Source organism: Herpailurus yagouaroundi, unplaced genomic scaffold (genome assembly GCF_014898765.1).
Source record: "Herpailurus yagouaroundi ecotype Mexico unplaced genomic scaffold, PumYag 182, whole genome shotgun sequence".
In the NCBI taxonomy this organism is placed as follows: Eukaryota; Metazoa; Chordata; class Mammalia; order Carnivora; family Felidae; genus Herpailurus; species Herpailurus yagouaroundi.
The window spans coordinates 17,332,618-17,359,994 of NW_024412413.1; the positions used below are offsets into that span (position 1 = coordinate 17,332,618).

General features: G+C 50.2%; 1 protein-coding gene across 3 annotated transcripts in view; it reads right to left on the minus strand.

Moving 5' to 3' along the window:
• Positions 1–488: 488 nt before the first annotated feature.
• CHST11 (carbohydrate sulfotransferase 11) overlaps positions 489–27,377 on the minus strand; it is a 273,126-nt gene continuing 246,237 nt past the window's right edge. For all 3 annotated transcript variants that reach the window (XM_040491028.1, XM_040491027.1, XM_040491029.1), the window contains exon 3: positions 489–1,933. In XM_040491028.1, the coding sequence (XP_040346962.1) occupies positions 1,079–1,933 (855 nt within the window). In that variant the 3' untranslated portion in view covers positions 489–1,078. The remainder of the gene's footprint in view (positions 1,934–27,377) is intronic.

A 27,377-nucleotide genomic window follows, 5' to 3' on the forward strand; every position in this document is an offset into this window, starting at 1 on the left:
TTTGTCATCTCTTGTGTTGGGCAGTGAACTTGGATTACTCATCAGCTGAAGTGGCCTGTTCTAAGTGTGTTTCAAATCTGGGCCAGAGAGAAAGGCCAATGTGTAGGGGTCACGGACATTCTGGGGTTGTTCAAAACAGCCCAAACCTCACGGTAAGTCCACGAATATCAGGGGATTGCTAATTGCTGAGCTGGGTACTGCATTCACATAAAGCTTTTTGAGGGCCAAGACTATCGGTTTTGTTCAATGCTCCATCCGCGGGGCCTAAACTTAGGCAGAGCACATAGTAGTTGCTCAATAAATACTTGTTGACTATAAAGCAACAGCCACTTCACCGTCACAACTGGCACCGCCAGTTAAAAGTTTCTGTAGAAAAGCCTATCCTAACAAACTGCTATTTCTGGTGAAAAGGAAAGGAAAAAACAAAACTATCAGTTCTTCTCCTTGGGTTAAAAACAAAAACAAAATCACATTTTTTTTTTTTTTCCTCTTAGTGCCAGGGGGCTCCTGGGTTGTTCGGAATCTATCCAGAATTAGTCCCTTGCAAAGGTGCCTATTTCTATTTATCTCTCACAGAATTTCAAGATGGCGGCACGATGGACCTCGCGGTGGGTGTTATCACACAGCTGGCTCCGCGAGCGCTTAGCAAGGGGGGGGGGGCATTCGTGCCCCCACGTGAGCTGCAGCAAGCACAGAACAACACACGCATTTCTTCCGCAAAGACATCAGAATCTTGCTGCCACAAAAAGAAATCTCTACAGAGACCACGTTTAAATAACGATAAATAATATTACTTAGAATTTACGGGATGCACAATTCATGGAATTCACCAGAGCACAAGGAAACCTTTGAGACAGCGTTGCAGTATTCCCGTCTAAAACCAAGGACACCCATCCCATCCCCCTGCAAAGACAGCCGTCCTTCCCTACTAAGGATTTTAAATAATTCTCACCATGCTGCTCGCAGCATCATTCCCAAAGAAATATTAATTTACAAAATAACCCAATATCCATATAATTCTTTTGACAAATAAAAATCTTAAATTAAAAAGCACGACTCTCTCCCTCTCCCACCCCCTTTATTCCAATTTCAGGTAGCTTGGCACTGAGTAATTGAACATTAAAAAATCGAGTTTGTAGACTTCGTACAGCTGCGTTTGGTGCTCGGAGCTGATGTTCTGGAAGAACTCCGTGGTCATTTCGTCAGTAGTTCTCGTAGACTTGGCGTAGGTGGGGAACTTGAGGTAGCTGCCCACCCCCGCCAGCCGCAGCACGTAGTTGGAATCCTCCTCCAGCGTCTCGTACTTGCCCACGAGGTCGTAGCGGATGTGGCACGGGTGGCACAGCGAGTGCACCGTCTGCCAGTGCTCGTTGAAGGGCTCCTCGCGCTGCGTGTGCGGGTCGATGAGATAGGCCACGAACTCCTCGAACCTGACGTCGTCGCCCCTGCGCAGCGCCTCCTGGGTGGCGTTCTTCCGCTGGCGCCGGATGATCTTGGTGCCGTAGCGCTTGTGGAAGGACGTGTTGTACTTCTGCGTGAACTTGTTCCGGTAGGCCGACACCAGCCGCTCGAAGGGCTCCCGCACGAACAGGAACTTCATGTAGCTTTTCAAGCGGTGGTTGATCTCGGGGATGCTGTACTGGTTCAGGGTCTTGAGGTTGGCCGCCACGTGAGCCTCGTTGGCCGGGATCTCCATGGGGTCGCTGTACTTGCCCCGGCCGCTCAGCACCATCATGAGCCGCTTCCAGTTGGTGCACGCCACCTTGGGCACGTAGCAGTAGATGAGCTCGTGGTCCTCGTCCACCACCAGGTGCTTCAGGTCGTTGGGGGTCAGCACCCGCCGCTTGCGGCTCACGGCGCTGTTGGCCCGGCAGGTGTCTGTGACCTGGTCCCGCCTCATCTGGTGCAGGACGGCGGTGTTCGAGAGCTCCAGCTGCAGAGGGGACACAAGGGTGGGGGGGGGGGAGAGGAGAAATCAGTGCTGGTGCAGGATGTTACCACTTGGCCACAGCCACCGCCCCGATGGCCGGCGCCGGCCACCAAGATGGCTGGCTGACCACCTGACCGGCCCGTCTTCCTTCCTAATGCCCCACCAGCTGCCTCCACTCTTTTTGTTCTTTGTTCCGCGATATTTCCTTCCTCGACCGATAGTAATGGTCACCTCTGTGACTTACCCATCACCCTCCACGTGCCTGGCATTTTACCAGAGCCTCACGTTGGCCATTTTCCCCCCTCTGTGCAACCATCTTGAAATGACATCGATTTAATAGTGTCAAGTACCCACCACTGTGCCAGGTAGAATGCTGCCAGCAACGGGGACACAGTCAAAAGCTACAGTGGGGAAACTGCCCTTTGGAGCTGATAATCCAGCTGGAAAGAACGAGGGAACCGAGGCTCAGAGAGGTGAAGTTACTAGAGTGAGATCACACAGTGGGGAAGCGACAGACCCCAGATTCAGACCCAGGTCTTCCTGGCAACCAAGGCCACCCACTTTCCACTCTACTCGGAGGTCTAGTACTCCCATCTTCTTGATTGAAGCATGAAGGGTCTGGCATCTGACGGATCTACTTTATTTTTGTTAAGGTTATTTACCTTGTGAGACCGCACGCACGTGTGTGTGTGGGGGGGGGGGGCAGGGGCAGAGAGAGAGAGAGGAAGAGAGAATCCCAAGCAGTCCCTGCAGTGTCAGCACAGAGCCTGCCGCAGGGCTGGAGCTCATGAACTGTGAGATCATGACCTGAGCTGAAATCAAGAGTTGGACGCTTAACTGACTGAGCCACCCAAACGCCTCTTGTCTGATCTACTTTAAATGGGATCCAATTTCTCTCCAAGCCTATCGTTGTGAACATCTGTTGCTTTGTGCTGCTTCTGGTAACAGGGTCTTGATTTTGCCCCGGGAACCCGCTTTCCTCCATTCCCTGTTCTTTTTCCTCTCAAGCAGCTGAGCTGTGAGAATGGCAGCCTGGGGCTTGGGGACAGGGAGGAGGGCCACTGTGCAGCAACAGCTAGACTGGGAACGAAGGGCTCAAAGGAAAGATGAGCAGGAAGACAGAAGGATGTATTCCCAGGGACGTCACCTGAATACCTAGGTCCACACACTCCTGAATCCAGATGCCCTAACTCCTGGGCTTTTGTTACATTAGTATGTTTGCTTTTGTGCATAAAGTTGTGTGACTCTGGATTATATCATTTGGAGCCCAAATATATGGGTATTTGCATTTACTACCTTAGAGCTTTTCTCTCTGCCGTATTCATCCATTGATGTATCCATTCAAACATCTGTCCAGAACTCGCAGTGGACAGGGTACTCTACTCAGCATTGGGAGACAGAACCTTCTCCTGAAGTGCTCACAGCCAAGGAGGGGTCAGGCCAAGAGCTAGTGGCCTCAGTAGGGTCTAAAGGGAAGGTGTGTGCACCCCTCTAAATTCTAGGAACAGAAGTTTCTCCTTCAAGGCCACTCACTCCCAGTGTGAACCAAGAATAGGAATCCACTAAGAATAGGAAACAGAAGACCTCACTGCCCTCATATGCTGCCATCTTGGTCTCCAACACCCAGAGACAGGGGGACTTTGATGGAGTGCCGACACCTTATTGTTGTTGGCTGAACGCCGTGCCTCCATCTACCATCCTGAATGTGCAACGTGGCCCTGGCAATTAATTATGGTTACAGCTATAGAGAAATTGGGGCACCAGAATTACGGAATAGCCAGCGTGGGGCTGCAGATAACAGGATGTCCTGGTTGCCTTCCTGGCCTGAGAACGCAGTCCCCACCCATGTACTTGTCTTTGAGGACCTCCACAGTCCCGCATCAACCTACTTTTCCAGCCGTGTTCCTATTCCTCTCCCCTTCAGAACTAAAGGGAACTCCAAAGAAATCAATGATTCGCTCTTTTCTCTTTATTTTTTAATAAAATTTTTTAAAATCCCAGTATAATTAACATACAGTGTTATAGTGATTCAGCAATTCTGTACATTACTCAGTGCTCAGCATGCTAAGTGTACTCTTTTTTTAAATTTTATTTTATTTTATTATTTATTTTAAGAGAGAGAGTGCACATGTGCTTGTGTGAGTGGGGGAGGGGCAGGGAGCGAGGGAGAGCGACAATCCCAATCAGGCTCCTGTCAGCATGGAGCCTGACGCAGGGCTCGATCTCACGAATTGTGATACCATGACCTGAGCTACAATCAAGAGTCGGACGCTTAACCGACTGAGCCACCCAGGAGCCCCAGTAAGGGTACCCTTAATTGCCTTCACTTATTTTACCCATCCCCCCACCTGTCACCCCTCTGGCAACCACTCGTTTTCTATATTTAAGAGTGTGTTTGCCTCTTTTTTTTGTTTTGTTTCATTTCTTAAATTCTACGTATGAGTGAAATCCTATGGTATTTGTCTTACTCTGTTTTCGCTTAGCATAATACCCTCTAGATCCATCCATGTTGTTGCAGATGGTAAGATTTCATCCTTGAAATATTCCATTCATCCATCTGTGGACACTTGAGCTGCTTCCGTATCTTGGCTGTTGTAAATAATGCTGCGGTAAACAGAGGGGTGGCACCTATCTTTTTGAGTTAGTGTTTACACGTTCTTTGGATAACTACCCAGTGGTGCAATTACTCGGTCCCATGGTAATTCCGTTTTAACTTTTTGAGTAACTTCCATACTGTTTTCCTCAGCGGCTGCACCGGTTTGTGTTCCTGCCCACAGCGCTCGAGGGTCCCCTGCTCCACATCCTCGCCAACACGTGTTGTTTCTTGTAATTTTAGCCGTTGACAGGCGTGAGGTGGTATCTCCTTGTGGTTTTGATTTGTGTTTCCCTGATGATGAGTGATGTGGAGCATCTTTTCAAGTGTCTGTTAGCCGCCTGTTTGTCTTCTTTGGAGAAACGTCTGTTTATGTCTCCTGTCCATTTTTTAAAAGTTATTTACTTTTTAATTTATGTCCAAGTTAGCATATAGTGCAACAGTGATTTCAGGAGTAGATTCCTTAATGCCCCTCACCCATTTAGCCCACCCCCCCCACAACCCTTCCCGTAACCCTCTGTTTGTTCTCCATATTTGAGTCTCTTCTGTTTTGTCCCCCTCCCTGTTTTTATATTATTTTTGCTTCCCTTCCCCTATGTTCATCTGTTTTGTCTCTTAAAATCCTCATATGGCTGAAGTCATATGATATTTGTCTTTCTCTGATTGACTAATTTCGCTTAGCATAATACCCTCTAGTTCCATCCACATAGTTGCAAATGGTAAGATTTCATTCTTTTTGGTTGCCGACTAATACTCCATTGTGTATATACATACACCACATCTTTATCCATTCATCCATCGATGGATATTTGGGCTCCTTCCATACTTTGGCCATTGTTGATAGTTGCTGCTATAAACATTGGGGTGCACATGTCCCTTCGAAACAGCACACCTGTATCCCTTGGATAAATACCTAGTAGTGCAATTGCTCACTCGTAGGGTAGTTTTATTCTTAGTTTTTTGAGGAACCTCCATACTGTTTTCCAGAGTGGCTGCACCAGCTTGCATTCCCACCAACGATGCAAAAGAGATCTCTTTCTCCGCATCCTCGCCAACATCTGTTGTTGCCTGAGTTGTTAATGTTCGCTATTCTGACAGGTGTGAGGTGGTATCTCATTGTGGTTTTGATTTGTATTTCCCTGATGATGAGTGATGTTGAGCATTTTTTCATGTGTCGGCTGACCATCTGGATGTCTTCTTTGCAGAAGTGTCTATTCATGTCTTTTGCCCATTTCTTCCCTGGATTATTTGTTTTTTGGGTGTAGAGTTTGATAAGTTCTCTATAGATTTTGGATACTAACCCTTTATCTGATATGTAGTTGGCAAATATCTTCTCCCATTCTGTCGGTTGCCTTTTAGTTTTGCTGATTGTTTCCTTCACTGTGTGGAAGCTTTTTATTTTGACGAGGTCCCAATAGTTCATTTTTGCTTTTGTTTCCCTTGCCTCTGGCGACGTGTTGTGTCTCCTGTCCATTTTTTTTTAAATTTTTTTTTTCAACGTTTATTTATTTTTGGGACAAAGAGAGACAGAGCATGAACGGGGGAGGGGCAGACAGAGAGGGAGACACAGAATCGGAAACAGGCTCCAGGCTCTGAGCCATCAGCCCAGAGCCCGACGCGGGGCTCGAACTCACGGACCGCGAGATCGTGACCTGGTTGAAGTCGGACACTCAACCGACTGCGCCACCCAGGCGCCCCATCCTGCCCATTTTTAAGTGGGTTATTTTTTTGGTGTCACATTGTAGAAATTATATGTATGTGTGAAGTATATTTAAATTAGTACATTTAAAGTAGGCTTCATGCCCAGTGTGAATCCCAACACGGGGCTTGGACTCACAACCCTGAGATCAAGACATGAGACGAGATCAAGAGTCGTATGCTTAACCTACTGAGCCATCCAGGTGCCCCCGAAATCCTTCATATGTTTTGGATATTAACCCCTTCTTGAATATGTCATTTGAAGTTATCCTCTCCCTTTTAGTGGGTTGTCTTTTCGTTTTGTTGATTGTTTCCTTTGCTGTGCAGAACCTTCCTATTTTGCTATAGTCCCAAAAGTTTATTTTTGCTTCTGTTTCTCTTGCCGCAGGAGACGCAGCTAGAAAAAAAGTTGCTCTGGCCGATGTCAGAGAAATTCCTGCCGGTGCTCTCTTCGAGGATTTTTTTATGGTTTCGGGTCTCATACTTAGATCTTTTATCCCTTTTGAGTTTATGTGTGTACGTGTGGGAGAGTGGTCCAGTTTCAGTCTTTCACACGTAGCTGTCCAGTTTTCCCAACACCGTTTGTGAAGAGTCTTTTTCCCATTGCATATTCCTGCCTCCTTTGCCATAGATTAACTGAGCATATAATCATGGGTTTATTTCTGGGCTCTCCCACGGCTCTATTTTTGTGCTAGCTTTGACTACTACAGTTTTGTAGTATATCTTGAAGTCCGGGATTCTGATACCTCCAGTTTTGTTCTTTTTCAAGACTGCTTTGGCTCCTCGGGGTCGTCTGTGGTTCCATATGAACTTCAGGATTATTTGTTCTAATTCTGTGAGGAACGCTGGTGGTATTCTGATAGGGATCGTATCGAATCTGTAGATTGCTTGGGGCAGTATGGACATTCTAACAATATTTGTCCTCCTGATATCTTTGTATCTCCTAATATTTATTAATATTCCAAAGCATGGACTATCTTTCCAATTGTGTCATTTTCAATTTCCTTCATCAATGTTTTATAGTTTTCAGAATACAGGTCTTTCACTTCTTTGGTTAGGTTTACTCTTTTTGGTGCAGTTGTAAATGAAATTATTTTCTCCAATTTCTCTTTCTTCCCCTTCATTATTAGTGCATAGAAATGCAACAGATTTCTGTACATATTCATTTTGCATCCTACAATTTTACTGAATTTACTTATCAGTTCCAGTAGTTTTTGGTGGAGTCTTAAGGGTTTTCTATGTGTAGTATCATGTCATCTGCAAATAGGGAAAGGTTTACTTTTACATATGGATGCCTTTTATTTCTTTCTCTTGTCTGATGCTGTGCCTAGTACTTCTAGTACTATGTTGAATAAAAGTGGTGAGAGTGGACATCCTGTCTTGTTCCTGCTCTTAGGGGAAAAGCTCTTAGTTTTTCACCATTGACTATGATGTTAGCTGTGGGCTTGTCAAATTTGGCCTTTATTATACTGAGATATGTTCCCTCTAAGCCTACTTTGTTGAGGGTTTTTATCATGAATGGATGTTGTAGTACTTTGTCAAATGCTTTTTCTGTATCTATTGAAATGATCATATGGCTCCTATCCTTTCTCTTATTGATGTGATGTATCATGTTGATTGAATTGTGAATACCGAGCCATGCTACCATCCTGGGAATCAATCACACTTGATTGTGGTGACGAATTTTTAAAAATGTACTGTTGGATTTGTTTTGCTAGTATTTTGTCAAGGATTTTTGCATCTATGTTCATCAGAGAGGTTGGCCTGTAGTTCTCCTTTTTTGTGGTGTCTTTATCTGGCTTGGGTTCAAAGAATCCCCTTCAACATTTCTTGCCAGGCTGGTTTAGTGGTGATGAATTCCTGTAACTTTTGGGAAACTCTTTATCTCTCCCTCTATTCTGAATGATAGCCTTGCTGGAGAGGGTATTCTTGCTGTAGTTTTTTTCTTCCAGCATTTTGAATATATCATGCCACTCCCTTCTGGCCTGCAAAGTTTCTGCTGAAGAAAATCAGCCCTATGGAGTTTTTCTTCTAAGTACTTGTTTTCTTTTCTCTTGCTGCTTTTGACATTCTCTCTGTAGTGCTACTTTTTGCTATCTTAATTACTATGTGTCTTGGTGTGGACCTCCTTGGGTTAATTTTGTTGGGGATTCTCTGTGCCTCCTGGATCTGGATGTCTGTTTCCTTCTGCAGATTAGGGAAGTTTTCAGCTATTATTTCTTCAGAGAACTTTTCTGACCCTTTTTCTATCTTCTCCTTCTGGGGTCCCTCTAGTGAGAATATTATTATGTTGGATTGTGTCGCTGAGTTCCTTCAACCTATTCTCATTTTTTATTATTCTTTTTTCTTTCTCCTGTTTTGCTTTCCGTAACTCTGACCTCCAGCTTGCCGACCCATTCTCCTGCTTCCTCTAGTCTATTTATTCCCTCTAGTGCATTTTAATTTCATTTATTGTGTTCTTCATCTCTGATTGGTCCTTTTTTACGTTTTCTCTTCATTGAGGGTCTCACTGAGATCTTTTCTCAAGTCCAGTGAGTATCTTTATGACCATTCCTTTAAATTCTCTATCAGCCATATGGCTTATCTCCATTTTGTTTCACTCTTGTTGCTGTGATTTTTGTCCTGTTCTTTCATTTGGGACATATTCCTCTGTCTCCTCATTTAGTCTCTCTGTGGCTGTTTCTATGTGTTAGAAGAGTCAGCTAGGTCTCCTGTCTTGAAAGTAGTGGCTGCATGAAGAAGAGGTCCCATGATGCCCTGCAGTGCCATGCTCCCTCTTCACCAGAACCTGGCACTTCTGGGGTGTCTCCTGTGTGTGTTGCATGTGCCCTACTGTTGTGTCTGAGCCGCTTTTGCCTCCAGTCTATTCACCTGCAATGGCTCTCTTTGTCTGTCGTGGTCACGTTTTGGTCCCTATGTTGTTAGTATTAGTCTGGTCAATAGGAATTTGTGAACTAAGACTTAGAAGGAAAATGTAAGGTTTTCTTTTTAAAAATTCTCAAATTGGGGCATCTGGGTGGCCCAGTCGATTAAGCATCTGACTGTTGATTTTGGCTCAGGTCCCGATCTCACGGCTCATTAAGATCGAGCCCTGCGTTGGGCTCTGTGCTGACAGCACAGAGCCTGCTTGGGATTCTCTCTTCCCTCTCTCTCTGCCCCTCCTCCACTCGCTCGTGTGTGCTCTCTTAAACAAACTTAAAAAAAAAAACAAAACACTGCCAGTCACACAGAAGATGCTCAATAAATATTTGTTGTGAGTAAATGAATCAGTTAATACTCTCTTTAGGGAAACCTGATATGAAAGCAGGAAGGCCCCTCTGTAGCAAATGAAACTTCCCAAATGTTCATAGATGCCAGACATTCTTTAATAAAGGCTGTACTAGGATGAATGGTGTCTCCCCCAAATTCATGTCCACCTGGAACTTCGGAAATAGGATTTTTGCAGATGTAATTAGTTGAGGTCATAATGAATTAGTGTGGGATCTAATCCAATGATTGGTGTCTAATTAGGAGAGAAAACAGAGACTCAGAGACACACAGAGAGGCGGCCATGTGATAACAGAAGCAGAGGCTGGAGTGATGCATCTACAGGCTTAAGCGGTGCCGAAGATTGCCAGCAACATCCAAGGAAGCGTCTACTCAGGAGCCTGAGGAAACAAATACAGGGGCCAAGCCAAGTCAATAACTTTGAGCACACTGATATAAAGCATAAATGTATAAGAGAAGATAACATTATATAAGAGGATATTTTTACATGGAAAAATAAGAAAAGGGTTTGAGAGCAGTAGTAAGTAGAGAGAGGAGGAGATCTGAAATCGGAAGCTCTGGGCTTGATCTTGGTTGGCCAAGACCATTAACCTTCTGAGCCCCAGTTCTCTTAGCTGCAAAATGGGGATAGTACCATTTTGCAGGCGTGGGTTCAGCATTTAGAAAATACGAGCAAGTCTAGTACTGAATTTGGACAAGGTACGGTACACAGCAGGCAGTTCATATGCAGGCGTTCTTTCATGAAAGAAGAAAAAAGGAACCCCAAAGAGAGGGCCAGGACTCCCAAAGACAAATTTCACCAGCTCTATATTTTGTTGTAGGTAGCTCTAAGCTGTGGAAATCAATTAGTATTTTATTAACATGAAAGGTTCTGACTTGCATTTCCTGACTTCTTAGCAGAGGCATCCATCATAGAGGAGCATCTATGCCATTCACATATCAACAGCGACAACAAACTGTCCAAAAGGAAACAGAAGGATCAGGAAGGTGAAACGACCCATCAATTTAGCCCATTCAAATCGCTATAGGCTGTTTTGAAGGCAATACGTTACTAAGTGAGCAGAGAAACAGGGGGATCTCCCCCAATTTTGTTTTCTAGCTCTTTTCCATTGGGGACAATTTTCTGGCCATCTGAATCTCCGGGGAGGTAACACATCAGTTAGTATTGCATTCGGGACCACAAAGCCATGAAATGGAAACGATACCATGGTTTCCTTTTATGTCCAGTTGCAGAGACAAAATTAGCTCAATGGGACTCTGAAATGTGGTATTTGAGGTTTCTTTCTCTTTCCATTTCCTTCTTCTCCACGGCAGTTGAGGTGGCAAATGATGCACCTGCTGGAATGAGGTATGCCCAGTCCCCCTCAGGAGGGTGAAGGTCAAGAGAAAGGGCAGGTTCTCAAACGTGACACATATCTAGTCCCCGTCAGAGGAAGAAATTCAACTGGGTCTCTACTGTTCCATTTTTTTTTTTAACAAAATATCTTAATTGGTCTTTTTATTTTAAAATAACTTTAGACTGGTGTCGATTTAACTTATTAAAAATACAATGTTACTAAAATGTGCACAGATAAAAAGCTAGGTGTACGACTGAAACCAAAATAAATGTAAACATTCAAGTGAACATGAATGTGACAGATGATGTTGTTTTGCTGGAACTAAAGCCCTGTTTGAACCTGGAAACTGCTCGCTCACTGCTCCAAGTCAGGTTCTTTGCAACACAGCATCCGTCCTCTGTGTCCTGCAGGAGGTTTGCCCACCGTTTCCTCCTTTCCAGGTACTGTGAAACCCGCCACCCTGTGACATCACTTGACCATCACTTGGTACAAACTCATCATTTACGTATTTTTTGTCTTTGCTCATTTCTAATTAGCCCAAGACGACAAAAATAGAGCTACACGATGCCATCAAGTCCGTCAAGGAACACATGCACCTGAGTCTACAGGGCAGGACTGGGTTATCAGGGGTGGCCCTAATAATCCAGAAATGCTTCAACTCTTTCAAAAGGGCATCACCAAAATGACAAAACGCAACTAAGGCAATTGTCAGGCCGAACTCCAGATCCCTGGGGGTTGTATTGTGGACCCCTTGAGCCTTGGTTTAAGAAGCCTGGATTAAGGAGGGGAGCCCTGGCCAGGTCACAAGGAAGAGAGGAATTCTTCACCATTATGGCCAAGATGAGGCAGGAGAGATGTCTGATGGCAGCCTGGCCAGTTCCAGATATCTTTATGTTTGTTAAAAGGACCAAGAGTACGTAGAGATCGCAATCGGGCAAATGGCGACTTCTAACCTCAAAAAATGTAAATCTTCTACACCTGTTCCCAAGCAGGGCTCACAGGAGCTGTTGTAAGGGTGATAACTCTTTATTTTTTTTATTTTTTATTTTTTCCTTCAACGTTTATTTATTTTTGGGACAGAGACAGAGCATGAACGGGGGAGGGGCAGAGAGAGAGGGAGACACAGAATTGGAAACAGGCTCCAGGCTCTGAGCCATCAGCCCAGAGCCCGATGCGGGGCTCAAACTCACGGACCGCGAGATCGTGACCTGGCTGAAGTCGGACGCTTAACCGACTGCGCCACCCAGGCACCCCTAGGGTGATAACTCTTTAGCAATTAACAGGTTCCCTGGGTATCAGAGAAGTCTCCAAGGGGCCTACGGCTATGGGACATCAGGAAGACAAGGGACTGAAGAGGAACTCACTGATGAAAAACAGTTTGGTCCTTTGTCACTGTAAGAGAACATCTGTCTTTTCCAACCATGTTTCTCAGTTGATCTGGTAACTGTGAGATCAATCTCTTTCCTCTCTCATACTCTTTCTCTCCCTACTTCTTTTTTTTCTTTCTTTCTCAAAGGTATTTGAAAAGAACATAACAAAGGACAACACTAAAAAGGAAAAAAAAAAATGCTAACCATGAAAGCTGTGATTAAGAATCTGACTTAGTTGTGGGCTTCCTAGTAGCAGGGACAAAAGGGAAATGGAATTAAATCTCCTTGCCTTAGTTCTCAGAGGTAGTCCAATTGGTTGGGGTGGAAAACGTACAAGATTTTGAAGGACTCAGATTTTGGTCGAGGAGGGAGATTCTTGGATTCAGTTTGCTCTTGTATTCAGATGGCTGTCTTCTTCCATTGACAAAAAATTAACGTTGCCACTCACGACGGCCTCATGTCGCTTCAGAATTTACAGGGCACTTTCACACACATCATCCCATTTAAAGAACAGGGACTTCTCTAGAACCCGGTAGAAGACATTTGTATTTTAGCAGCTGTACTTCCCACCACGTGTCCTCTTTCTCTGGGTCGGTTACCACCGGGTATTAACAATACCTCACGTTAGTGGTCCTCAACTTTGAGCACCGTGGCAATCACATGGGGGGCTTGTTAAAACACAGTTTGCTGGACCGCACCCCAAGTTACTGTTCAGTAGATCGGGGATAGGGCCTGAGAGTTTGCATTTCTAGCAAGGTCCCAGGCGTGTTAGTTCGTTAGGGGTTGCTGTAACAAAACACCTGAGACTGGGTGGCTTACGCAGCAGAAATTAATGTTCTCGGGCAAACAGGGTTCGTTCGCTCTGAGGCTCCTCTCTTTGGCTTGCAGATGTCGGCCTTCTTGCTTCTCGTCCCCTCTTCACATGGGTGCCCCCTGTGCACGCCTGCCTCTTCCTTTTCTTGTAGGGACACCAGTTGTGTTGAGTTAGGACCCTAACGGCCTCATTTTAATTTGATCACCTCTTTAAAGACCCTAACTCCAAACACAGTGACATGCTGGATTATTGGGGATTAGGACTTCAACATACGAATTTGGGGGCGGAGGCGGGGGGACGGGCACAATTCAGCCCACAACACTGGCGATGCTGATGCTGTTGGTCCAGGGACCATACTTTGAGAACCACAGGGTTGTATGCTGAGGAAATCACCGATTTGCAGCTATTCTCAATTACAGAACACAGAACCCAGGTTCATCGTCTGTTGCCAAGAGGCTCCTAGACCCACCTCTGCTCTCAGCCTGGACTCCCTTCAGCTCCCTTTGATCTCCCAAAAGTATAAATTAGGTCAGAGGAGGGCTGGTTCTAGGAAACCATGAACATGGCTACAGGCTCTGGGCTGTGTCCTGCGTCCTCATTTAGATGTCTATTTTTAATTTGGACATTTAAACAAGGCATCTATAATTAGTTTAAGTACCAAATTTAGGGACTGTTTGAAAAAGTCTTTAAAACTTCACTACGTTTCATCTTAAAAGGAAGAAAAGCTGGTTTCCTGTAAGTTAAAACATCTTCCGTGGTGTTTACAATTTCTTTCAGACATAAGAACCCAACCGGAAGGAGCAGCTGTCCAGTGGGGAAGATGCAGAGAAATGGAAACCCGGAGAAAAAGGTAAACTTGGAGGCACGAGTGGGTGGAGCCTGGCGCAGTCTGCCATTAACGACTGTTGGCGTGCACCCGGGATCAGGCTCTCCAATTGAAAATTCTAATACGACTCCCCTTCCAGTGCCTCAGCTGCACCTGCTATCATCCCGCTGATTTGAGAATTGGGGAGGAGAGAGAAACCTGGAGTCTATCACATTTCTTTCTGGCATAGAAATTCCCAAGTGCTCACGAGAAGGGCTAGTCTTGAGGCATCACTGAAGGAACCACATCCACAGCAAAGCAAGAGGCACGCGTTCATTATCCTTGCTGCCAACTGCTGGACCTATGTACCAGCCACTTAGTCCTCACGCTCTAGGAGACAGGTATGCTCATACTCCCAACTTACGGATGAGGCTACTGAGGCACAGGGAGAATAAGTAGCTTGCTCGTGATCATGGTGCTCTGAGACCCTGCACCGAGTGGCCTCTCAAGGGCTGCACACCCGCCTGGGAGTTACCATCTCCAGCCAGGGCAGTCACTGGAGCCGAGGGTCTCAACCCTGGCAGATCACTGCGATCAGAGAGAGGGTCTAAATACCACTCAATCCTGGGGCCCACCCCAGTGATCTGATGTGATTGCTCTGAGTGTGGCCCGGCTCCCGGGGGATTCCATTCTAAGGCTTTCCACGTGGGGAGTCATTGCCCTGGAGGCTCCAACGCCACCAGCTATAAATTAAAGCACATACAGAACCCAAGCAATGCCTGAGTATGGTGCTAGGCAAAATTCCTTTTCCCGGTGCTCAGATTTAAGATGAAGGGGCTTTCTGATCATTCAGCAGGGCCAGAGGTCAAAGGTCTAGAAGGCCACAGTTCTCAGATGTGTTTGGATGCATCCTTAGGGGACTACCAGGAATTATATAATGCTTAAACACTTTTATGTTTAGGAAAGAAAGGAGAAAAACACTGAACCTCTGAAGAAACAGTCTGGTCTGAATCTGTTGCAAAACTTAAAGGGTTTAGCATTGCCAGGAAATGGGTTGCTTAGGATTGGAACCTGTCGCTAAGGAAGCAAGGACTGATTAAAAGGACTGAATGTCTGCAGGAGCTTCTCCTACCTTTCCAAAGCAAAAGGTGCACAGATGGGGAGCATTTTGAGCTCTGGCAGATGAGGTAGGGGTGCAGGAGATGCTGGGTGCCTGAGGGCTGGGTGCTGACGGGGCCACAGGGGCTAAGAGTTCCGATGGGCATTTTAATCTCAGGAGCTTTGTGGGCCGAAACAAGCCAGCAGAGGTTTCGGGCTAACAGATCACTTCTCTTGTATGCGGGGTTTAAATTTGTGACCTGGATTCAGGTTGCAAATTCAAAAAGGCCCTTCCGGGGCCAGGCAGAAGTCCTGGGCTGCTGACAGTAAGAGATGCCCCTTGAATCCTGCTCCTGTCGCCATGAGGGAATGGGAACCTGGTCTTTCAAGATGTTTCAGTTTCTCAAGAGAAGCCAGAAAGCCAGATTTTATGTGAAATCTTGGCATTCTTAAATGTTAGCTACAATTAAAAAAAATTTTTTTAATACGTGGGCCAAACCATACTTGTTTGGGCTGGGTTTGCCCAAGGGCCACCAGCTGGTGCCCTCACCAAGGCGTTTGAGGATACTAAGGCAAGTAAGGAGGTGCCCTCCTTAGAGCAGGCTGTTCTAAGCAGCACCCCCTTGCCCCCGCTCAGTTAACAGAAGCAACTAGGGGTGGGGAACCCCCAGGTGGGACTGGCCAGACCGCAGGAGTCCCAGGGAGCAATTGGGAAAGTTCTCAATCAGCAGCAGTTATTAAGAGAAGCCGCTGGAACGCCAGCTCTCACACCCCCTTTCCTGGTTAGTGCTCACCTCCTTCTGATGCTCTTGTCACAGCTTCTGCCGTGTGGCTCTCCCTCCCGGAATGTAAGCTCGCAGGAGGGCCGGGCGCTCTCACTGCTTTGCTGACTCGTCTCCCCAACCACCCGGGGCTACGTAGCGGCCCCTCAAAGCTTTGTCGAATGAATGAGTGAACAGTGAGTGCAGGCACGAATGAATGACTTGGGGATGGCAGGGACTTTAAAGGCCACAGAATGGCTGATGCGGCTGCATGGGCTTCCTGGCGCCTGAGCCTGAAGCACCACCCCGTCCTCCCACAGAGGTTTCTGGCACAGACTCTGCAGCTGCAGAGCCGGGTGGAAACAGGCTCGGGGTGGCTGCAACAGCCTTTGATGGGGAGAGAGGGAGGCTGGCACTTTCCACCCATCTGGTGAGGCCAGGAAACAGGAGGAGGGGAATCACGCGAGAGGGTGCCGAGCCAAGGGGTGCCCTGGGGAGGCCTGGTGTGTGGTGCGTGCTGCCAGGGCTCCCTTTCAGCCCGGCCAGGTGCGGCTGGAGGGGCTGCATTTCCATTTTAGATCAGCTGTTTGGGCTTCCGGAGGCCTGGGCAGGGTGCGGGAGGGGCGCAGGAATATGGATGGGGCTGGTGCCAAGCTGGACCGGCTTCCCGTGGATGGTAGCCAGGAACAGGGACAATGGCGAAGGGATGTGGCCCCCACGCTGCTCAGGGCGGGGGGGGGGCTGGATTTCCCGGGAAATCAGAAGTCAGAGGGCAGGTGTAACGTGCACCTGCTGACTGAGGTTTTGGGGCCCTCGGAAGTCACAGCTGGCAGGAGGGCACAGGGAGGAAGTTTCCACCGCACAGATTCAAATGGCTCCGACTGCCTCTCAGCCAAGGTGCTGACGGCACCTCTCCAGAGGGCAATGATCTTCCGAGGCAGGGGGCTTGTGACCCCTCAATGTCTCTTTCTGGTCTCTCCCTCCTTGGACCACGTGGCTTCAGTGGTTTGCTTCCTGATGCTCCTAGACTCACCAGAATGTTCAACTACTCACATTTTGCCCAAGTCACTTGACCCCCTCAAGGGTCTTGGCTTCCCCACCTGTAAAATGGGGACCATCACGTCTACTTCTCAGAGGTGTCCTAAGGATTCAGTGAGAGCCCACGAGGAAAGCACTTGGCATGGCGCCATGCACGTTAGGAGGCATTCGGTAAACAGTAATTCACTTTCCCGTTATAAATATAACACAGGGCTGCTTCGTACGCAGCCGGCAGGACAACAAGCCTAGCACTCTGTCTAAAAGCAGCTCTCAATCTTTGGTGTGTGGAAGGGTCACGGTGGGTGTTTGGCAAAGTGTGGATGCCTGGGACATGCTGACTCAGAAGGTATGGCTGTCCTGGGTACCTGCTCTTGGCTGCTGTCCTGTGGTAACTGGACGAGCCAATTCCAGGGACGGCGGTCCTGTGTTCCATTCTGAGAACTGTCGGCTGAGCACTGCTTTTATACGAGCGGGTTCTAGAGCTGACATCACACACATTTGTCACCTGTGCCAAGCACCCGGCTCACCACCGTTCAGTCTCGCTGATGTAGGGGACCGACAGGGGCCAAGGGAGGCAGCTCGGACTGTCAGCCATGAAGCAAACTGGAGGTCTCAAGAGTCATTTCCTAGCTATGGAGAGAGGGCCTACTAATACGTATTAACAGACTCTAGCCTATCCGTGGAATTTGAGTAAGTGACCTGTGGATGGAGAGACGCCCCAAAAGGTCAATTTAGTTCATCATCAAGTAGCATATGTTTCAACAACATCCCATTTCCTCCTTGTTCAAAAGGTTTGCAAAAGCCACTCTGTCGGGCCTTCTTTTCTGCATGTGGTATCTTTCCTGGGGAGGGGGCGCCGGTTTTTCACAAGGTGGCGAGGTCGAGCCGGCTCTGCAGAGGGGCCCCCAAAGCCCTCCTCTCAGCTGTGCCGGGACACCTCCTCCCTTCCACGGTGACCAACAAACCTGGGGTCCCGGAGGAGCGGTTTCCACCGCCTTTCACCCAGCCCCCCTGTGTCTCAAGTGCGCCATTCTGATCACAGGTATAGGGCCCTGCACGATGCGAGTTTAACTAATTTCCCTCCTCTGAGGCAGCTCCTACAGGCCTCGGCTAACTCTGCTTCCCAAGTGCCAGGCACTCGATGCCCAACGCTTGCAGGACTTAGAGACGGTTAGTCTTGTGCCAGCACCTTAAGGCCGTTCCGGCACTAAGATTCTTTTTGTCGTCTCTGTCGCTCCACCGCCTCTCCCTCATTTAGGGATGGCCCATCTGGGATGATGGGCGTGTAGCAGGAAGGCCACTCCGGAGGGATACAGGGTAGCTGAACTCGCCAGCCGAAGCACCTGGGCTGTGGGGCTTAGCCATACACGCCAGCAGGGACCTCGACCCGGGCCCACAGGTGAATAAGGCGCCAAGTGAACGACGTCGGCGGTGTAAATGCACTTCTGTCTGGAGGGCTGGGGACTGATTTCACGCCCCTGGGGTCCTTGCAACCCAGAGGTGCAGAGCTGGAAAACACCTTTGTGAACAACTGACACCACGTTGCGACCTCCCGACGGCAACCCTGAGGCCCAGAGATGGGAACCCCTCACCCTCTCCCAGGAAGTGGCACAGCTCAGACTGGAATGCGAGTCCCCTGCTTTTGGGACGGCGCGAGGGGCGGGCCAGCCCCAGGGCCCATCCGTGAGGTGTCGAAAACATCCCTGCTACCTTCCACCAACCTGAGGGGTAAATCACTCCATCTGGAGTCATGATGGGTGGAAGTTCTGAAGCCAAACAGGAGCCAGTGACCTCGTATTATCCCAAACAGGAAACACGCCAGAGGCTCCCCACCGGGCTGGCTCGATTTGGGAAACCGTTAAGGAAAAGTGAACGCAAGAAATGGGTGAAGTCTTGACCGTTACAACGCACACACACAAAAAACCCTCAGTGACCCTGTTTGGGTCAGTGGAAGGAAATGAATGAATCAATTTCAGGACAGGGCTCCTACAGAACAATCAGTGCCTCCCTGATCCCACTGCATGAATACGGAACAAAGATCGACAGCATTTGGTTTCATAGCCTGCGTAGAAAGTCTGGGATTCTGCTGAGCCAACGCCACACAAGGTTTGGAGGTCAGACTCTGGACATAGGCAGACACATCTGGATACGAATCCTGGCAATGCCCCCGTCTACCCACATGACCTAGGGGCAGTCATTTCCATCCTCCCGGCCTCAGTTTCCTCATCTGTAAAGTGGGGCTTATGACAGCACTGACCTTCTAAGGTTATAGGTGATGGTGATACCAGCTTCCTGAATACAGAATGCCCTGGAGATGCACAGGTGACTGTCCCAGAGACCTTACTTGTCTTCTGACGTAAGAAAAGACGAGGAAATCCCTCCCATTCACCTTCCCTGATCTATAAAGCTCAGGCCCGCGTGGGCCCACACTGCCGGCCTGGGCTTCTGAGCAGTGTGGGAAAGGGCCCTGATGCCCAGACCTCTAGCAGGCAGGCACATGGTGGGACCCCCCCCCCCCAGGAGGAACGCCTCAATCCACCAGCTGGCACTGGTTAAACCACCAGGCTCCGGGCTAAGGCGCTGGAGGGCACCGACTGCGAAGCAAGATAAGCTTTGTCTCCAGGGGAGAACCTCACATTCTAACAGGGGATACAGATGAGGAAAGGAATAAAATAAAATGCCGCGTGGCAGGTGACAAATGTTACCCCAGGGATCAGGAGGATGCTGGTGTCAGACTCTCAGATGTAGCACCTCCTAGCCTGGAGGCCTGGGGCTCACTCAGCCCTCCCAGGCCTCTCTTTCCCCAGCTGTAAAATGGGCAGAGCAACAGCCCCTGCCTCAGCGGTGGGAGAAAAGATCAGAGGAGGAGCTATGTCTAGCCTCGGCACATAAACGCTCGGGAACATGGCACGAGGCGGGGTGGTGATAATGAAGTGGGATGAGTAGCACAGGCAATGCCCCTTCCCTGTTAGATGACCTCCCGGAGAAAAGAATGTCCCTGGGAAGCTGGAGAGATAAGAAGTTGTGAGCTGGGCGAGAAGAAGGTCTAGCAGGCAGCGGATGGGGCGGGCAAAGAGGAAGCACAGAGATTCAGGGAGAGAGAGGCCAGGCCACGTCTGGGCCCTGCAAGGCAGACGCTCAGTCCGGCCTGACCGCTGTCCCTGTAGGACTGCGGGCCCCAAGTGACAGGGACAGGTCGACCCACTGAAGCCGGAGGAGCCTAGGGCACCCGCGGGGGGCTGTAGCACACCCCCACCCCTGGCCTTCCAGAAAGGAAGCTCCACAGACATAATCGCACCGCTGGAGCAAGGGGAGCCACTGGGAATCTTTTTTTAAACGCTAAGTGGCATTCTCTGAGCCAAAGCAATGACCCGATTCGGAAGAGCAAGTGGGGTCAGGGTCTGAGGGGGCCTGATTTTCAGGAATGCATCTACTTCCCGTGGCGCTGACGCCCCTGCAGCTCCAGGGCACAGAGGTGCCTGGTGACAGCTGGGGACCCAGCTCTCTCGCAGGAGGGAGGCGCGGCCTTCCCCTCCCACGGCTCCCCTTTCACTTCCCCTGCTCAGCCCGTTTGCCAGGCCGGGGCCCTGAGCACACAAGCACCTGGCGGGGGAGCTCCCTCCTCTATTTCTCTTTTCTTGTGAAAAACATAGAAACCAGAGTCACTCAGGAGAGGCACGGATACCCCCACTCTTGTCTTTTCTGGACTGCCCTGAGGAAAGCGCTGGGCCTAGAGTCAGTGTGAGGTCTGGAGTGAAACAGAAGGATCCGGAAAGCTACAAATTCACCTGCAGGCTCAGGGGGGAGAAGAAAGAAAACCAGATGTTGCATTCATGGAGGGCAGCACTGAGTGAGTACCCATCATGCCGCAGGGGGAGATGCCGGGTCCAGAGGGCGGATCAGACATGGCGGCAGGACGGGGACAGGACCCGAGAGGCCCGGGCTGGGAGAAGAGGGCTCCGTGTGGCGGTGGCCTCCTGCCTCTTTACTGCCACTAGGAACTCCCCATCCTTAAATGAGGTCACGGAAAATCAGAGCCAGACTGACAGCAGGAGGCCTGCTGGTCAAATATGGAGTCACAGTGATGATGATGGCCGCTCACCGTGGACCCAGACCTACTTCACCTAATCGTCGCTCGTTCCCCTAACGGCGAGGTGCACCCTCATGCCTTTGTTTTATAGATAAGGAAACTGAGGCTTAGAAAGTTAAGCAACTTTCCAATGGTCATCAGTCCACTTTTGCCCTTTGACCCAGCAGAGCTGTCCCATCATTCACTCCGTCGAGAGCCACTGAGACGTGGAAGTGGAAGCCCAGCTTTCCGGTCTGGGAATTCCTCAGAGTGTATCCTGCGTGGGCTTCCTCAGAGCATTCTCCACGGTGAGCCGGACGTTTTGTGACTGGGGCATAGCGGGCTGGCTGAGAATATGGACGTCGCCCGGGCGCCACACGGGGAGTGCTGGCCGGGCCTCAGCAATGGGACGGGGTTGCCTGCCATGTGCCAGGCATCCTGCTAAGCACCTGGCAGCCACCCTCTCGGTAACCTGAGAAGTGCTACCCACTTTCCAGATGAGTAAACTGAGGTTCACGCGACTTAAACACATCTCTCCAGGCCTACACCTTGTGGGGCACGGATTTGACCCTGGAGGTGCAGTTCTGGAGCATGGATCTTCAGCCCAAGCCAGTGACCCCCACGCTGACTGCCTTCGTGACCTCAGCCATTCCCACTGGGAACAGCCTGGAGCACACAGGCTGATCCCACGGCCCACATCTCCCTCGAAGGGGCAGGCATGGCTTCCAGGTGCACGGAAGACGCCCCGGCGATGAGTACTGAGCTGAACTCTTAGGAAGGAAGCTCCAATTAAATTCTCTTCCCCAGTCGCTAAAAAAGTAGATCTTCAAAGTTCTCTCCACAAGGGAGAAAACAAAACGTGTAACTATGTGTGCTGACAATGTCACACTAGACCAATTGTGGGGTCATTTCCCAGCATATACCAGTGTCGGGTCAAGTCATGTACCTGAAACTAATGTTACGTCAATTATATCTCAACTAAAAGAATAATAAATTCCCTTCCTGAAGTTGTTAAGGAGTTTTTAAAAATCCCGTAACTACCTGGGCAGGCAGTGTATCCCATAAAGATCATCTGTAGACGGTGTTAAGGGAAATGAAGGTTTCCTCTCAACGATGCCACGAGTTTCAATACTCTAAGCCACAGGGTGTGGTTTTGTCTTCTGGTCCCTGAAGCCTGGTTTCGTTTCTATCAAGATCTGTGATGAGGGCACCTCACAGCAGAGGGACGCATTTCTCCTTGGCTTTCATAAATTGGATTTTCGCGGTGGTTTCCACTGCCTTCTAGCACATCTACAGCTCTGTTTAGGGGCCTTGAGGGGGGGCCCAAAGGATCCGAGTCTCCCCTGGGCACCTGGGGGGAGCTCAGAATTAAACCAGCATTTGCAAGGGCTGCTCTGTGAAGCCCCCACGGGGTCAGCTCGGCAAAGTGAGGCCTTCGCCAGCAGGAACACCTCACGCAGGCTCACAGCTGCCCACACGGGCTTCCCAAGATGCCCTGGATGGGAGGCCCAGCCCCTGCCCACCCTGCCTCTCTCTAGGCTCTGCTACAGCTCAGTCAGCCCGAGTGCTCTTCGACAGGCCAGAATCCAAAAGGGCGGGGCATTTGCTCAGAGTTTTATAGGAACTTCTAACCAGAAACATCTGGAAATATAGGGGACCAAGTTGGATGCCTCAGGGCAAAGCTCCAGCTCTGCCAGGCTGGGCATTCGTTCGCTGTATGAGCTGGAGTCACTGGCCTCTTTCCCAGCGGCCTCCTCTGTGAAATGGCCCTCCCTCCTTCCCTCCCCTCCTCCTTCTCTTCCTTCCACTGAACATGGCACACTCGTTTCATTCTCGAGGTCGTTGAACCTCCTGTCCTTTCCTTGGTCATCACCCTGTCATGTCCCATAGGAATCTCAAGCTCAAAATATCTGAAAATAAGTTGTCACCCATCCTGTCCCATGCCCCCACCTCTGGCAACAGCACTCCCCAGCCTGGCCTCTGGCCTCCACTGCTGCTGGGGGCTCCAGGCCCGGTCTCCTGCAGGGCACAGTCCCTGTAAACGCGGACTCCACTGTTCCTACGCTGTAAGCCCCCAATGAGTCTCCACTGCCTTCCGAGGGGATTTCGGGACTCCTGAACCTGAACTCAGGACCTGTGTGCCCAGCCCCGCAGGGTGGCCCAGTAGCTATGCTGGGCCACCGGGGTTTCCTCAGAAGTGCTGTGTTTTCCTGCACCTGAGGGACCCGTGCAGGCCTGAGTCTTCTGCCCCAAAGCCTCACTCCTCACAGCCGCTCTACCCACGGACTCCTGTGGGCTTTCGGTAATCTCTGTACCCAACGTGGGGCTCAAACTCACGCCCCCGAGATCAAGAGTTGTGTGATGCTCTTCTGACCGAGCCAGCCAGGCGTCCCTTCTGTGGGCCTTCAGACCTGCCTTTACACCTCCCTTCTTCCAAAGCGATGTCTCTGATGACCCGCCTTCAGGCTCAAATCAGTTAAGTACCCCCTTCCCCTGCTGCTCCCCGGTCCTGGGCTTCCCTCTCTCATAGCACAAAGTATTACATACACCTGGTATGACTGTTGACAGCACAGCCAGGAGAACCACCACCACCAGGAGAACTGGTACTTTTTGAGTGCTGTGTGCCAAGCACTGTTCTAAGTTCTGGAGTCCTGTGGGGCAAAGGATGGAAGGAACGAGGCCCTCACCCCTGACCCTGGCCAAGTGAGAAAGAAGGAATTAGAGGCTTGCCATCGATCCTGTTTTCCACCCACATCGGTGCTTGGATTCCATTACTGCCCCTAGTTTGCTGCAGGACCTCGGACAGGTCGCCCTCCCAGCCTCAATTTCTGCATCTGTGAAAAGGTCTGCGATGAGAAGGAAACGCACACCATCCATCCTGTAGGGCCTGGGATTGCTGGCCCTGCAAGAGGGACCTTGCTCCTGGTTGAGCGGAACCAACCCCAGATCCTGAGACCAACGTCCTCCTTGTGGATGTTGGGGCTGGCTTTTCCTCAGTTATACGTCTCCAACCGCCTTGAAATACAATTTTGAAAACAACAAAAGTACCAGAAAGGCAGGCCCACTTCTGTAAAGGAGCGCGAAGTCAACCGGCGGCCCCTTGTGCTCTTGGCGATAGCACGCGCCAGGTGCTTCTCGGCAAACAGCGCTGCTGGCAGGAGCCGGTCCCTCCCAGCCCTCCCGATGTTTGTCCAGGTTGCTGCTGGCACAGGGAGAGCCCTGTCGCATTCTTCAGAGGGGCTGGCCCAGCCGCAGAGAGCTGGTGGTGCAGAGAGGGGCACGCGCCCACATTCCCGGACAGCCCCACCGATACGTACTCAGCACCCGTGCCCTCACCAGGAGCATCTCATCAGAAAGCTCACATCACCCACAGTGGCTTTTCAAAGAAGCCCTTCCCCGCTCCAGCCCCAAACCCACCCCCTCCTGTCTCCAAGTCTCAAATGCGGAGCTCCCCCTCCTCAGAACCTCAGTGTAGATGATCTCGCTCGGTTTGAATCCCAGCTCTGCCACTTAGCTGTGTGACGTTGGGCAAGTTACCCTCCCTCTCTGGGCCTTGGTTTCCTCATCTATAAGGTGGCGACAGGGGCAGCGCGGGACTCACAGAATATGTCAAGCACTCAGAAGAATGCCTGAAACAGCACATGTTAGAGCATTAGCCATTGTTACCATTAAGCGACAGAAAGATTCTAATTCCTTTTGTCACTGCAAAATAAATCACCATGTGTTTTGCCGTCTGGTCTCATAAGAGATCGGCAAGCTGGGAAGGAGGGTCCCAAAGAGACCCTGGAGGCTGAGGGTATTGATGGATGATGTCAACTGCCCGGATTCAGCACAGGCCCCAGTGACGCCAGTGTGAGTGGCATTTACCTGGCTGAGCTCAGGTTTTGATCCGGCCACTGGAACTTGAAGGACACCGGGCATGGGTAATGTCCGCTGCTAAGTACCAAAAGGTGTTTTTATCTTTAGTCACGTGGGTGAGGGCCCTCTTGCCCTCACCCACCCTGGAGTCTCTCCCATCGCTGACCCCTTGGAGGCGGGGCTGGAGAATGGACAGAGACCAGGGGAGACTCAGAGATTGGGCAAGAAGTTTGATTTCCAATGTGAAAGCTGGATTTTTGAAAAGTTAAGTGACAGTCCAATGATTTGGTTTTCGGGCCACACACAAGTACCCCTGGTGGTTAAAATAGCCATTAAAATATGCCACAGTCTGGATTTCCTGCCACGATCGAATCACGCGCCGGGGAGGTTCTTCGAGTTACCATTGCTTTCTGTCTTTCCATCGTGGTCATGTGGGTGGAAATCCATGGCTTCTAGCACGTGGATCAACACAGGCCACGCTACTGGCACAGCCTGGTCCACACCACTGGAACTCACCGATCCCTGGGAGGCCATACGAGGTGTGGATATCACCCACAACTTCTGGCCACCAGCAGTTCCCTTCTCTCCCCTGGAGAAGCAGAGCATAGACGCAGGACCAGCTTCTGCTCTAGGCTGGGGCTTGGGGGCAATGGTGAGGCAGACCCGGCAGCCCCAAAACTCCAACAGAAGCCAGAGTAACCGTCGGGCTGTAAGACCACAGGGGAGGCTCCACATCTGTCTCCACAGCTGCGCCCTTCGTGTCTCAGCACAGCGCCAGGCGCTCAAAGCTACTTGGTGAATGAACACTCCTCGGGGAAGGCTACGGTTTCATTCAAAACCACATTTTGGAGTCATTCCACACGGGTTCATCATCCCGGGAAGGGGTGGGTAAGAGAACGAACATTTTGGAAACCCTTACGTGGTGCACGGAAGCCTGACATGTTATTTCCTGAATCCCTTTAACTCTGAGAGGTGGATAAGCTCACCTCTGATTACAGATGGGACGCAGAGACTCAGAGAGGCCCGATCCTTGGTCCTGAGTCTGAGTGCTGCCAGGGAGGCGGGCAGGGGCTCAAGTGCCGCTTGCCTGCGCTTCTGTTACAAAATGGTCTTGGGGCGCCTGGGCGGCTCAGTCGGTCAAGCGGTGAAGTGTCTGACTCTCGATTTTGGCTCAGGTCGGGATCTCACAGTGTGTGGGATTGAGCCCCGCGTTGGACTCTGTGCTGACAGTGCAGAGCCTGCTTGGGATTCTCTCTCTCTCTCTCTCTCTCTCTCTCTCTGCCCCTCCCCGACTCATGCTCTCTCTCTTAAAAAAAGAAACATTAAAAAATAAATAAAATGGTCTCCGAGCCACAGCCTGAAAGCTCATTTACAGGACAGAAGGTACCAGATCCTCTCCTTCCATATGCCCCCCAAATAAAACCAGGAGAAGCCTCCTTTCAGGTGTGTTTTCTTTATATTCCTAACCCAAGTGGGTCTTACTCCCAGGGTCTGAGTATAGTTGAGAGCTACCTACCGGCACAGGCCGGAAAATAATCACATCTCTGCTGTGCCCGTTCGGGCTCCAGTTTGCTGATGGATTGACTTTCCTGTTTTGTTTCCTGGACTGCACTTACTTTCCTGAGTGGGGGGGTCAGCCGGGTCTGGGTGATGGATATGCCCACGCTCTGCTCCTCTAAAGCCCGTGTTAACAGCAAACCAGCCCTCCAAGGAAGGTTCCATCCGCTCTGTGTTCTTTGGCTTGGAATGCCAGAGACCACTCACATCAAGGCACACGTATCGATGGGATGAAAAGGGTCGGGCAGCAAAGGCTGGCCTCAGGAGGGCAGCCAGCCAGCAGAGATCAGGGGGCCACACTGGGAAGGACACAGCAGAGGCGCTGGAAGGCAGTGGAGATAAGACGCTCATCCCCGCACCGGCACGGACACCGGGGAGTCGCAAAGGTGCCCCGGAGGAGTGGGGCGGGGGGGGGGGGTTCCAGAGCTGAGACTCTGTGGGCAGCTGCAATCCCCAGGAGCCAGGAGGGCCCTTTGGGGGAATCAGCGTACCTTCGGTTCCCTCCAGGGCAGCCCTGGGTTCAACTGCTGGCCTCGCACAGAGACAGGGTGAGAAGCCTGTCCCCACTTCTTTACCAAGCAGAGCATATGATGGACTTTTCACCACTCTACCCTCCATCTGGAAGCACGTGCCCCCCCGCCCCCCCACACCCCCCCGCATGCTCCCTCTTATTTCAAGCCCTAACCAAATGTCTTCTCCAAGCCAGTCAATGAGGCAGCCATTCCGTGCACCTGTGTTCTGGACGCACCGCTGTAATCACGCTGTGTCACAGGAAGCCGTTTCACACCCGTCTGGGCCCCAGACCCTGAGCAACTTGTGCTTCTGGCGCCTTCTGTGCACTTAGCATGGTAGGTGTTTAATAAATGGTTGCTGGGTGAAAAACTGTAACCTACTAATAACAATTATTTGCCCCTGCTGTGGGCAAGCCCTGCAGCAAGGCTTCTGTGCGGATGACCTCGGTGAAAAGCCCTAGGACAACCCTCCATGGCAGGTACCATTCTTCCTCCCATTTGACACAAGAGGCCATATGGCCAGAGAGGTTAAGTAACTTGGTCTCAGGTCACACAGTGAGTGAGTGGCAGAGACAGGACTCCAGCCCAAGCAGGTGCGGGTGGCTCCTGAGTGTGCCGGCCACGGTGCGATGCTGCCTCTCCAATAATGAGCAGAGCAAGTGCAGGGAGG